At 37.0% G+C, this 12,171-nt stretch overlaps 1 protein-coding gene across 1 annotated transcript; it reads left to right on the forward strand.

Moving 5' to 3' along the window:
* Positions 1-451: 451 nt before the first annotated feature.
* On the forward strand, positions 452-11,457 carry asf1ba (anti-silencing function 1Ba histone chaperone). The gene is made up of 4 exons (XM_077211699.1): positions 452-962; positions 2,249-2,364; positions 8,852-9,028; positions 10,799-11,457. The coding sequence occupies exons 1-4, from the start codon at positions 854-856 to the stop codon at positions 10,988-10,990; spliced, it is 594 nt and encodes a 197-aa protein (XP_077067814.1). The 5' UTR covers positions 452-853; the 3' UTR covers positions 10,991-11,457.
* The last annotated feature ends 714 nt before the right edge of the window (positions 11,458-12,171 follow it).

Consider the following 12,171-nt stretch of genomic DNA (forward strand, 5'->3'; position numbering starts at 1 on the left):
CCTGAAAAGTATCACAGGTTCCAAAAAATATATTAGGCAGCACAACTGTTTCCAACATTGATAATAACTGAGTATCAAACCAGCACAGACTGCTTTCTGAAGGATCGTGTGACACTGAACAATAGGGGTAATGGCTGATGAAAAATTCAGCTTTGCATCACAGAAATAAATTATATTTTAAAGTATATTAAAACAGAAAACCATTATTTTAAATTGTTATAATATTTTACAATATCATTGTTTTTTTCTGTATTTTTTAATCAAATAAATGCAGACTTGATGAGCATAAGATACTTATTTCTAAAGCATTAAACATAGTAATGTTTCCAAACTTTTGACCTGGCTGTACTGTTATACTTTAGCTATGAAGCTAGTCGGAGGACCCGTCTATTTAACAGCTGTCACTGTCGTCCAATCAGCGTCCGCAAAATCCGGAACCTTTGGTGTACTGACCAATCAGCGCGCAAACCAATCCGCTTCCCCTGACGCGTCACTAGAGCTGTCTGAACAGTCTGGCGGGAGAGTGCGCGGCTCAGTCAGTTTATGAACGGTGTTCGCGAAATAATATTTGTTTTACATCTACGTTACTCTACATCATATCTTGCGTTCTTTTTTCTTTTAATTTGGGAGGAGAGACAACATAGACTTCTCTATTCTCCTGCTTTAACAGTATTCTACAGTATTGGACTTTCACAACATAAATAAGTTAGCTCGCAAGCTAAGAAGAGAAGCCAAGTATTCGAGCTTTTAACGTTACTTTAAAACGCCTGTTGAGTATTTAAATTGTTTTTTCGGTCTATTGAGTTGTTTTGGGGGTAAATTGTGATAATTTCCTTGTTACTATAGTAGAGCAATGGCAAAAGTACAAGTGCTAAATGTAGCTGTCCTGGACAACCCAAGTCCATTTGGAAACCCGTTTCAATTCGAAATAACGTTTGAGTGCATGGAGGACCTTCCTGAGGGTGAGTGTTTAAGTTTAATTTATTTTTTATGCATTTTCTCGATGTCCGTTATTGGCTTGCTAGCTAACGCGCTAACTCCCCCAGATGACGTCATTCAGAATGGCGGGTGATTAAAGCGTGCGAGGAAGCTGCTTTATCTTGTCCTTTATTCTACTCATATCAATTAAAGACAAGCTCACCATCAGTTTTCATCTGACCATGTGTCTTGCCATATAGATAGAAGAAAGCTGTGTGTAATTCTAAGAAAAATATCGTGTTAGTATGCGTGGATATAATTATGTTATGATAAACCTTTATAAATAACTAGCTGTAATAATACATATGAATGGTATTTAATTATTAAAACCTCCCAATTTAGTAAATGCATTACTGCAATTCCACGTTTTCTTGGAAACTTGAAGGTGCCCAACGTTATCGGCGTTTCCTTACAAAATATGCAAGAATAATCCAAATTAAATCCAGTCCAAATGTCAGTAGTTTGAAAATAGCCTGTTTTTGGTTACTTTTAAAAACTACTCTTTTAATTCCAATAATGGCATCACACACTACCGGTCAAAAGTTTAAAAAAATTAAGATGTTGTTTTTTTTAAAAAAGTTATTGAATGTCTATTATGTTCACAAAGTCTGCATTTATTTGTTGAAAAATAGAGAAAAATATTAATATTGTGAAAAATTATTGCAATTTTAAATGATAATTTAACCCTGTGATGCAAAGCTGTATTTTCAGCATCATTACTCCAGTCTTCAGTGTCACATGATCCTTCAGAAATCATTCTATTGTGATCATTTGCTGAAGTTTCCTGATTATTATAAATGTCAAAAATAGTCCTGCTTAATGTTTTAATGAAAACTGAATTTTTTTTTCAAGATTCTTTTGATGATCCAAGAAGTTTAAAAGAACAGCATTTGTTTAAAATAGAAATCTTTTGTAACATTATAATTTTCTTTACTGTCACTTTTTGAATGGTAGTGTTTCATGGTTTCCACAAAAAATGTAAATCAGCAGAACTGATTTCTAAAGGGTCATGTGACGCTGAAGACTGGAGGAATGGCTGCTGAAGATTCTGCTTTATAATCACAAAATATATTAAGAGAGTTAAGATTAACTATTATCTTATGTTTGTATTGTATTTAATTGAATAAGCGCAGCCTCAAAAACATACTATTCCAAACATTTGGAATAATAATTATTCCAAACATTTTAACGGTAGTGTGTTATAGTTCTTTTTTTCTGAATAGTTATTTAATTGAGCATTAACAAGTAATTAATTGTTTCTGTGTTCTAGATCTTGAATGGAAGATTATTTACGTTGGCTCAGCAGAAAGTGAGGAGTATGATCAGACTCTTGACTCTGTCCTGGTTGGTCCAGTTCCTGCAGGCCGACACATGTTTGTTTTTCAGGTGAGTTGATAACATTGTTAGCCTGGTCCCACCAGACTCTCGTACATTTCATTTCATTTGTACATAGAGTCTGGCACCGCTCCATTGACAAGCGTTAACTTCCTTGTAGGCGGGTACTCTATTGAAGTCTAAAACTATTGGATCTGCCCAGAGTTACTCTGGATCTGCCATAACCAATCGCTAACGTTTGGTCGTGACGTATGCCTAGCGTTCGCCTTAGCCAACTCATTCACCACTAACAGAGCAAGCAGGAAAATCAAACTCTTCCCGAACCCCGTGGAGAGGTTCTTGCTCCGGCTTTAACTTCTTGATATTCGGCAGCGTTGCCACAACCGACTGAATGGCTTCGCTCGCATCTTTCTCCGCTGCCATTACTGAACTACATCTCAAAATAACACACGACAACAACGTCATCGTTCTCAGCCACTCCCTCTGTTCGCTGATTGGCCCTGTAAAAAATTGACCGGAAAAAACCAATAGACTACAGCACAATCCCAGACTAGTACTGAAGGAAAATGAAAATTGAGCGGAAGTACGTAGGAGGGCGGAGCCAGGCTATAACATTGTCATTATGAGCCACAAATAATCTTTTAGAAGTTTAACAGCCATTTTTGTAGAACTCAAGTTCATTTATTCGATTGCTTTGCATTAGATTTAAATGTATTCTAGCAAAATATTTCTTACTAAACTCAAATTATTAAAAAAAAAAAAAAGCTCAAATGTGCTGCGTAACACGAGAATGTACCTCAGTGGTTCTTAAGGAACCTCAAACGAGCTGTGTAACATCCAAAAATAATCCTCATTGGTAGCGTTGGGTACCATAGGTATAAAAATGAAATGTAATATTTTCCACTAAATGCTGTGGGGATAGTTTGTAGTGTGTCTGTTTCTCCTTGTTTTCTTCTAGTTCCAGTTATTGACTCACTGGGGCGATGTCGGAATGAATGACTTGTTAGAAGTATTCCTACTGGTGTAGAGCCTATTGTCATGTTGGGCTCCAGGCGTTTGAACATTTTAGGCACACAAGCAGAAAATGTAGGGGCACATCTGAAATCAACCTGCAGCGTAGTTATTCACATTTCCCCCCATTTTGACTTTATTACTGACAAATAGGGCTAAACGATTATGGAAAATAATCTAATTGCGATTTTTTTAACCAATATTGCGATTGCGATTTAATATGCGATTACTTTAAGTTCTTTACCTTCTGTATTAGTCGACAAAGACAAGCAATAAATCATTGTACAGTAGGGATGGGAATCTTTAGACAGCTCATGATCCGATCTAATTTTTTTCTTATTAATTAATCTTAATAACACTTAAAATATGTATTTAATTACATGTGTAAATATACATACTTTAAATATATATACACATATACATATAAACACATTTAATTTAACCAATTACATGTTAAGCATTTTAAATGGGCTATAAACTAATATAGCTTCAAAATATAAAAGCTAGTAAATAAAGAGGAACAAAAAAAACATTACAAGCAATAAACAAAAAGTGCTTTCAGTATTTAAAAGTAGGCCGTCTGAACGTTTTCCTTTCAAGAGCTGGAGTGATTTTCCCCCTATACGATAAGCTGCATTCACACTAATGCACATATCTCTTTTGAAATTGTAAATGTGGTTTGTCCTGTTGGGTTAAGATATAACTGACCGTGTTTACATAATTTCGCGTCAAAAGCATTTTGAGATGCAAGTACATTTAACCAATGAGTCGCTCACAGCCGCATGCATGCAAGTATTTTAAAATGAAAGCAGCTTTCTCAGTGATTTTCATATTTTTAATATATAAGCCAACTGCATTCCAAAAGACATAAATAATGCCTTTGTGGAGCATTTGTAAGGAAAATTCCGGCGCCAAGACCGCACACTGCAAGAGTAACATCAAAGCGGCAAAACCTGTGCAATGAAGCCCGCGACTGTCCTTGTAATTCGCTTAAACCCCGAACTTTATGAAAGCTTATTTTTCGGAAGGTTCGAGCGGTGTGTGTGTGTGTGTGTGTGTGTGTGTGTGTGTGTGTGTGTGTGTGTGTGTGTGTGTGTGTGTGTGTGTGTGTGTGTGTGTGTGTGTGTGTGTGTGTGTGTGTGTGTGAGAGATAACAAGCAGAATACGGTTGTTTCTAAAGCACGCGCAGCGTCATCACGCATCTGTGTTTAAAAACTAAGGTCACACTCGATTCTGAAATTCTCTGAATCGATCTAGAATTGTTGGAGAGAGAATAAATAACACAATATCACATACATAAAAAATAAACTGTTCTTTCCTGTATTCCAGACCTATGCGTAGCGTGCCAAGTTGATGCTTGATCCGCAGACTGCTTTTCTCTCGCGTGTCACGTGACCAGTGTAATCACAGCTTTTGCGGTTACAAAATCACATTTCATCATATTCCGATATTATCGCAAATGCAATTAATCGTTCAGCCCTAATGCCTTGGTAATAAATAGACTTAACTTACAGAAATTACAATGTGCAGTTTTATTCTGTTTGCAAGGCTCCAGATTAACATTTGAGGGCAGCATTTTTATTTACAATGTCGAAATAATTCAAAAGCAAAACGATAAAAAAATATTTGGGAGTGGAAATGGCAGCCACCTACTGGTTACAATGGTAATTTAATGTCTTGAGTTTTCCTACATCTTGAAACTTTCAGTCTTATAAATGAGGCGTATTTGTAGAAGGATGACCAAATAATGTTTTGGTCATCGCATTAAATTTAAATATGATAATATTTGAGGTTTGAAGTGCTGGAAAAAGATGTGTGATATACTTGGAAGCATTTTACTATTCCTGCCGAACTTCCATGGTTACAGTCAGTTTTACTACATTAAATCCATGGTGAATGTTGCTGATCTGTGGACTTAATACCTATAACTGGTTCATTCATGGAACAATGTTTCTCCTGGTTTCCACATCAGCGCTGTTTGATCCACAGTTAAAAATGGAGAAATTTGAATGCTTCTCACTAGATCTTGCTGCGATGTAATAACTTCAGTGGCGAATTCAAATACTTAATCTCTTAGCGCTGTAGTAACAGTGTCGCTTGATCAAGATCGGCTCGCGCTGCACTGACAATAGTCCAAACTGATAAACGGTCCGTGAAGCACAATTGAGGAGTGCAGTTGCGGTCCGCTTTCATTACGTTTGGCATTTGATGTTGGGCAACGTTGTGGTGGTCGCGCCAGTGCGACTGCTTACAAAATTTTGGTTGCACCGGTAGTAAAAATGGTCAAACAAATCGTTCGGTTTGTTATGTGTACCGAACCGAAAGCCTCGTACCGAACAGGTCAATACAAATGTGTATCGTTACACCCCTTGAAGCAATCTGTCGCATGGGCAACGCTGAAATTGATGCTTCACTTCATATAGATCCATGGCATTTATATAATGCATTTACCAGCACTGACACATAGGAAATACCCTTAAAAGTTAAAAGGATGATATGACAGATTTTGCCTCCCTTGGACATGGCAAACTGTTTTCTTTTTTTTATGAATGTATGACTTGACCTGAAGGACAGACGCAGGTAAGTCGCTCTCCCTCATAATGATGAACAGTTTTGTTATCACATACACATAATACACATACACAACGTGTAAAAGAAGGGCATACCCTTATGAAAAAAAAAAGAAAAGCTTGGATATCGCGGTTGCTTTCATTCCTCTGCTAGTGTCTGTTATTAGTACTGTAACTTATTTAGTGTTAAATTATTGTAGTTGGGTTAGGCTGGTGGCTTAGGTTTTATTGTGAATTGATGTACAATTTTTGTTTTGTATTTACATATATATATATATATATATATTAGGGGTGGGCGATATCTCGATATTTAAAATATATCGAGATATTTTTTAAACACGATATGGATTTTGACATATCGTATATATCGATATATTGTTTATATTTAATTCTGATTTCGCCGCTTTGTCTTCTCTGCGCTGTGCTCGCCCCCGCCTCCTTGCTTTTGTTCCCCCTCCCCTCGCGTGTTGTCTCATTCAACATGGCGGCGCCCGCAACTAGCCCGGAGGCTACAGAACTCGTCTAAAAAGATCGTCTTAAATGCTGTCTTACATGCACTTCTTGAGGCACACACGCACACTAGCAAACACACGCAAGGTCTCTCGCTCTCTGTCCCTATCTGCCGTGCGCACGCTACACGGTTTGAACCATGGTTTGAACATTCACACAGCCTTTCGAAAACGATACATTTCCCGGCACATGTTATTAAAAAGGATGACAATCCCGGTAAAAAGGGACAGGTGGCAATTATTTTTGTATACAGCAATTAATTTGTATACAATTATTATTTTTGTATACAGGGATTTTTTTTTTAAATGTCGCAGAAGCACTTTGGACTACATGAACTGCCTACCTCTTTGCACCCCAATAAAAAAAAAAAGACTGTGGTATTTGGCATATTTGTTTTTGCATTAGTTTTTTTTGTGTTATTTTCCTGTAAAGATATCGAGATATATATCGTATATCGAGATATAGCAAAATATATCGAGATATATTTTTTGCTCCATATCGCCCATCCCTAATATATATATATATAAATTTTTTTAAGTATACTTATACTTTTAATATATTGTTCAATTTAAAGAATTTTTTTTCAATAAAAACACAATACCATTTTAAAAGTATCGATTTGGCACTGTTATCATAAAAACACAAAAGATACCCAACCATACTCATTGGTTCCCTTTTATGTCAAGTGAATATGCTTGAGCTTCCGTTTACCACAACTGTTGTGTGCGTTGATGAATGTTTATTTGTGAATAAAAGCCAAAATTTAATTGTTTGATCATTTAAAATGATCGACCCTTTTCAGAATTTTTTTTACTAAACCACTCAATTCATATGGATTAGTTTTACAATATCTTTACGAACTTTATGAAGTGTCAAAGTGGTAGTGGTGTGGACTGTCAATGGAGGGACATAAATATTTTAGATTTCATTAAAATGTCTTCATCTGTAAAAGCGAAATATTTTGTCACTCTTCCAAAAAAAATATGGATAAGCATTTCCTGTCACTGGGCAAAGCAGGGCTTACAAAACTAAATTATATATTTTTTAATTAAATATTACTAATTATTCAAATTATATTTGAATTTAAGAGGCATAATTTCAAGTAGGGAAAAAAAAGCTTTTGGCTTGTGTCCTGAGGCCACAAGAGGGCGCAATGAGCAAAATATTAACACACCACATTAAATGGTTTATTCAAAGCAATAGAGTAACATGACTGTAAAAAATAAGTTCATAACGTTTAAACATTTACAAATAAAATTTCGTAAATTGCATGAACAATTATGAACGAACTGCATCTTGCATAGTTTAATTCAAAGAGCTGAAGCACCAATCACGGAGTAGCTAGCTACTTTTTTGCGTTTATAAACGTGAGATGCAGCGGAAAGGAACCCCCCCCCCCCCCCCCACAAAGTTTAGAGACGTTTTTTTTTTAAAAGTGGAACTACTTTTAGCTAAACATGCAGCTCTCTTGTGTGAGACACGAGTGCAATGGTCAGAGATGTTTTTGCACGGTTTTGACGTAGCCAAGATTTTCTCCCCATCAAGCTTCTCTAATATTGTTATGTTTTTGAATGACCAACACAGCAGCGCAGCATCGAGTAGATTCAACTGGATAGGCTATCAAAAACATTAAAGGGGTCATATTCTAAAAATAATATTATTTTGTGTATTTGGTTTAATGCAATCCGTTTATGCGGTTTTAAGTTACAGAAAGTAATTATTTTACGCATACTGTACATTATTGTAGCTCCTCTATGCCCCTCCTTTCTGAAACAGCCAATTTTTACAAAGTTCATCGAAAAGTCCGGTGTGCTCTGATTGGTCAGCGATCCAGTGATGGAATTGCCCCACTCTTTTCTAATTGTGTCCTCTTTTGGTAGTTTGGCTTTCGCAACAAATACAGCGGCGTCTCCACGACATGGCAGCAACAATAACACAGCAAGAATAAAAGTTACGCCGCCTTTCTTTGCGTATACATTTGGGCGTGTTATGAAACTCTGCCCTCACACACTGACTGTGTGGGGGTATGGGCGGCGCCATCTTTGGAAATCTTGGGAAATCCTAACCCCGCCCACCTTCTGGACAATCCATATATGGGTAATGTATGGGCTTTGTGTGAGACTGAGCCTCTTCAGCCATGGGTCGCCAGCGGCAACCGCTGGCTGAGACATTTTAATTTCAGGAAATCACTCTTTTACTCACTCTCTTGTCGTAACTTTCTTCAATGGAACACAGAGATTTAGCAGAGCATGAGTGAATTTTGTGTTGTGTATTTGAAACTACATAAGAGGTTTTTTTAATAGTGAACTGTTCATGTAATGTTGTTCTGTATTATAAAATGTACACATGAAAAGACAATTAGTGCACTTATCCTGTAGTTACACCCAGTTGAGTCATGCAAGTGTTCTAAGTAATATTTGTCTTTTTATTTTTCTTCTGTGCAACAGGCAGAAGCTCCTAACCCTGCCCTCATACCTGAGAGTGATGCTGTGGGTGTTACTGTTGCTCTGATCACATGCACATACAGAGGACAGGAGTTCATACGCATCGGCTACTATGTTAACAATGAGTATACGGACACGGAGCTTCGTGAGAACCCGCCCATTAAACCCAACTATGGACAGGTGAGAGATTCATTTCGTACCGACCCTGTGAAGTTAAAACTGCAGTTTCGCAGCTTTCAGTCCATGTGTGTTCTATATCTGTCTATAGAAAATGTACAGTTTTCTCTTTTGGAGAAACAAATTGAGAAAAATATTGACTCGTCTTGCACTCACATGTTTAATACAAATTGTTGTCCAATGAAATGCTCTCTAGAATAACAATGTCCTCCCCTTAAAGTCACCATAAAATAAAAATGGACAAATATTTGTTTATGGTGTTGCAGTATGTATTTAAAATGATTACTCTGTGCACATGCTTATTTTTTTTATTCATGTGCCCTTGTGATTTAAGGAATGTTCAATCCCTTTTCTCCAGCAACCTGTCACTCCACAACTGACTGAAAACTTGCCTCTGGATGGTAGAAAAGTGGGCATTGTAAACTAAACAATCAATTCCTAATGGACAAAATGAAGTCCTTTTTTAAAATTTTGTAGTTTTGCAGTTTCGCTTGGATATACGTCGCAAAAGGGAAGAACAGTCTGTCTTGGACTAGCAATATCCAAGTAGCAAACCTTAATTTATGGCTGTCATTTCACTGTTTTAAAATTGATGAGCCCTTCAATATATATATATATATATATATGGTTCAAACAATATATGGAAATGGGTGTGTCCTTATATGGTTACCAGTGGAGCCTGGATGGCATCTAGTGGAAAAGTTTGGTAGTGCGCACAAACATTTTTACTGAAAATTAATTTTTTTAGATATCTAAAATTGGGCACAGAACTGTTCAGATGTTTGGCTTTGATTTTTCTTTTTTTTATGTTTTAGTTTAGTTTAGTCTTTTGTAAAATATTTTCATAAACTTAAACTTCTATAAAAAATGAAATGTTACTTTTGTCTGTAGTCAAAAAGCGTGACAGACAGTTAACGGTTTAAACAACTTTTTATTTCCACAAACTTTGAAAAGTTATTATTTTGGGGCTGTGCATTACCCTAAAAACATAATAGAAACGATGTGTGTATATGTCAAAACCATAGACTGTAAAAAAGATGGACGACGCCCCTTCACTCTCTTCCATTGGTGAAAAGTGAAGCCGCCAAAGTCCTAATATGGCACTGACGTCTTGCGCAGATTTGGGACCTGCTTCTGCGCAGTAGTGAACAGGAAGTAAAGCCATGAGATCAAGGTCCCGCCTTCACTCCTGCAAAAAACAGTTAATACAAAATTTACTGTGTGAAATAAACAGTTAAAGACATGCAGAAATTAAAGCTGAAGCTCCGATCTCCTCCCGAAAATCCCCCAAAAAGTCAGTTGGCGCCTCAGTGACTGCTTCGTTTAGAGAAGCTGTCAATCATGACGTCACATTCCCGTTTTTATAGCATCAAATTACTAAGACCAAACTTATTTTAAAAAACGAACACTTAAACTTAAATCAGCGTGCTTAAAAACTATAGAAAATGAAAGAAAACATCTTTGAAGAAAATGTATTTGTAGTTTAATGTGCTTGTTTAGTTTCCATTGTGTCGTCCATTAGACTTCATGTTGAGGCGGGGTTTATGACCTATACTGGGACCAGCCACCGGGGGCTTCGGCTTCGGCTTCACTTTTCAGCACTTGTTCGGCACACTTGGTCAAAACACATCAGCGTCAGCGTGTTGAAACTTTGCATGCATGTTTGAGAAAGTCACAATGTCAAGGGAAAAGAAAAAACAGGCATTTCAGTCAACTCAAAACTCAAAATGGGGGTCAAATTAAAGTGCCTTTCTTCATGTGCTTTTCTCACAGCTCCAGAGGAACATTCTGGCTTCCAATCCTCGTGTAACCAGATTTCACATCAACTGGGAGGGATGTGCTGAGAAAATGGAGGATTCGGAGAACGTGGACCCCGCACCTAACACCATGCTGCCGCCGTCCTGCACCCCGGGAAAAGCACCTCCGCTGGGACTGGTGCCAGACAACTCCATGGACTGTTTGTAGTGACGCAGGCTCCTGTGAATAATCCTCACATCTCAAGGCTCATCCATGAGCTCAGGTCAATCTGGACACTGTGGAGGAGAGGCGGGAAAAAAACACATCATAGGGGGTTATCTCATTTTGTTACAGTTGTCACACCTGTTTGAAACAAATCAGTGGTGTGACAGTGCACAATATCCTCCGGTACGCAATAAACATATTTGCTTTTCAGTTTGAAACCTGAATGGAGAGCTGGTGAGTCATGTATCTGACACATGATTTAGGTATTAGGATGTACTGCATCTAATGCCGATTGATCCAAACCGATCCATTCTCAGACCGAAAGGCGATTGAAGATCAGCTCAGTAGATAAGATGTCAGCTACTCTGGATGAAATTTTTGTGGGTGGGACTGTATTATATTGTGTATAAATATATATATCTGTCTTTTTGTATGCCAGGTCTCCTTGAAATAAATGTTTTGATATGTGACAATGCTCATTGAAGCCGTTTTACTTTGATTTGTGATGTGCACAGAGTGGATGCAGCTGTGCAGTCTTTTCATTCATAAAAAAAGCTGTTGTGTTGCATTATGCAGGAGTGACAGAAGCTTGCTTGTTGTTGCTTGGCAACATGGACTATTGCAGCATTTGTGACAAGACCTCAGTGTTTGGGGATGCACCAATATGTACATTTTGGTCAAAATTGATTACCAATAAATCTTAATATTTTAATGCAGATAACCGATATATTGGCCGATAAATCGAAATCCCTTTTTTTTTTTTATATAATTTTTGAGAGCCTGTATACAAAAACTAAAGTCTCACCATTAAAAGCCATGTCCCAAGCACACAATTATAATGTTCTCATAATTTGATGTAGTGTGTATGACAGACTTGTGCTGCACTTAACTGTATTTTCAATAGTGATTTCAGTCATATTTCAAGCAATATAAACTGTCATGGCTAGCATTGCGTATCAATGATGAAGGAATGAAATAACGAAGGAAATAAATTATTTATCGGCATCAATATATCGGCCAAATTTTTTTTTCGGGGCAATAGCATTAAAAATTATCATATCGGTTGTTGGCAATAATACGGTGGCCGATATATCGTGCATCCCTACTCAAAGTATCATAATTTATTCATTGTGTTTAATAATATCAGTGTCCTCTTATGGGGTTTACTATTTTATTTTATTGCA

Source organism: Siphateles boraxobius, unplaced genomic scaffold (genome assembly GCF_051911475.1).
Source record: "Siphateles boraxobius isolate OS27281-9 unplaced genomic scaffold, OSU_SipBor_1 66, whole genome shotgun sequence".
NCBI classification, from domain to species: Eukaryota; Metazoa; Chordata; class Actinopteri; order Cypriniformes; family Leuciscidae; genus Siphateles; species Siphateles boraxobius.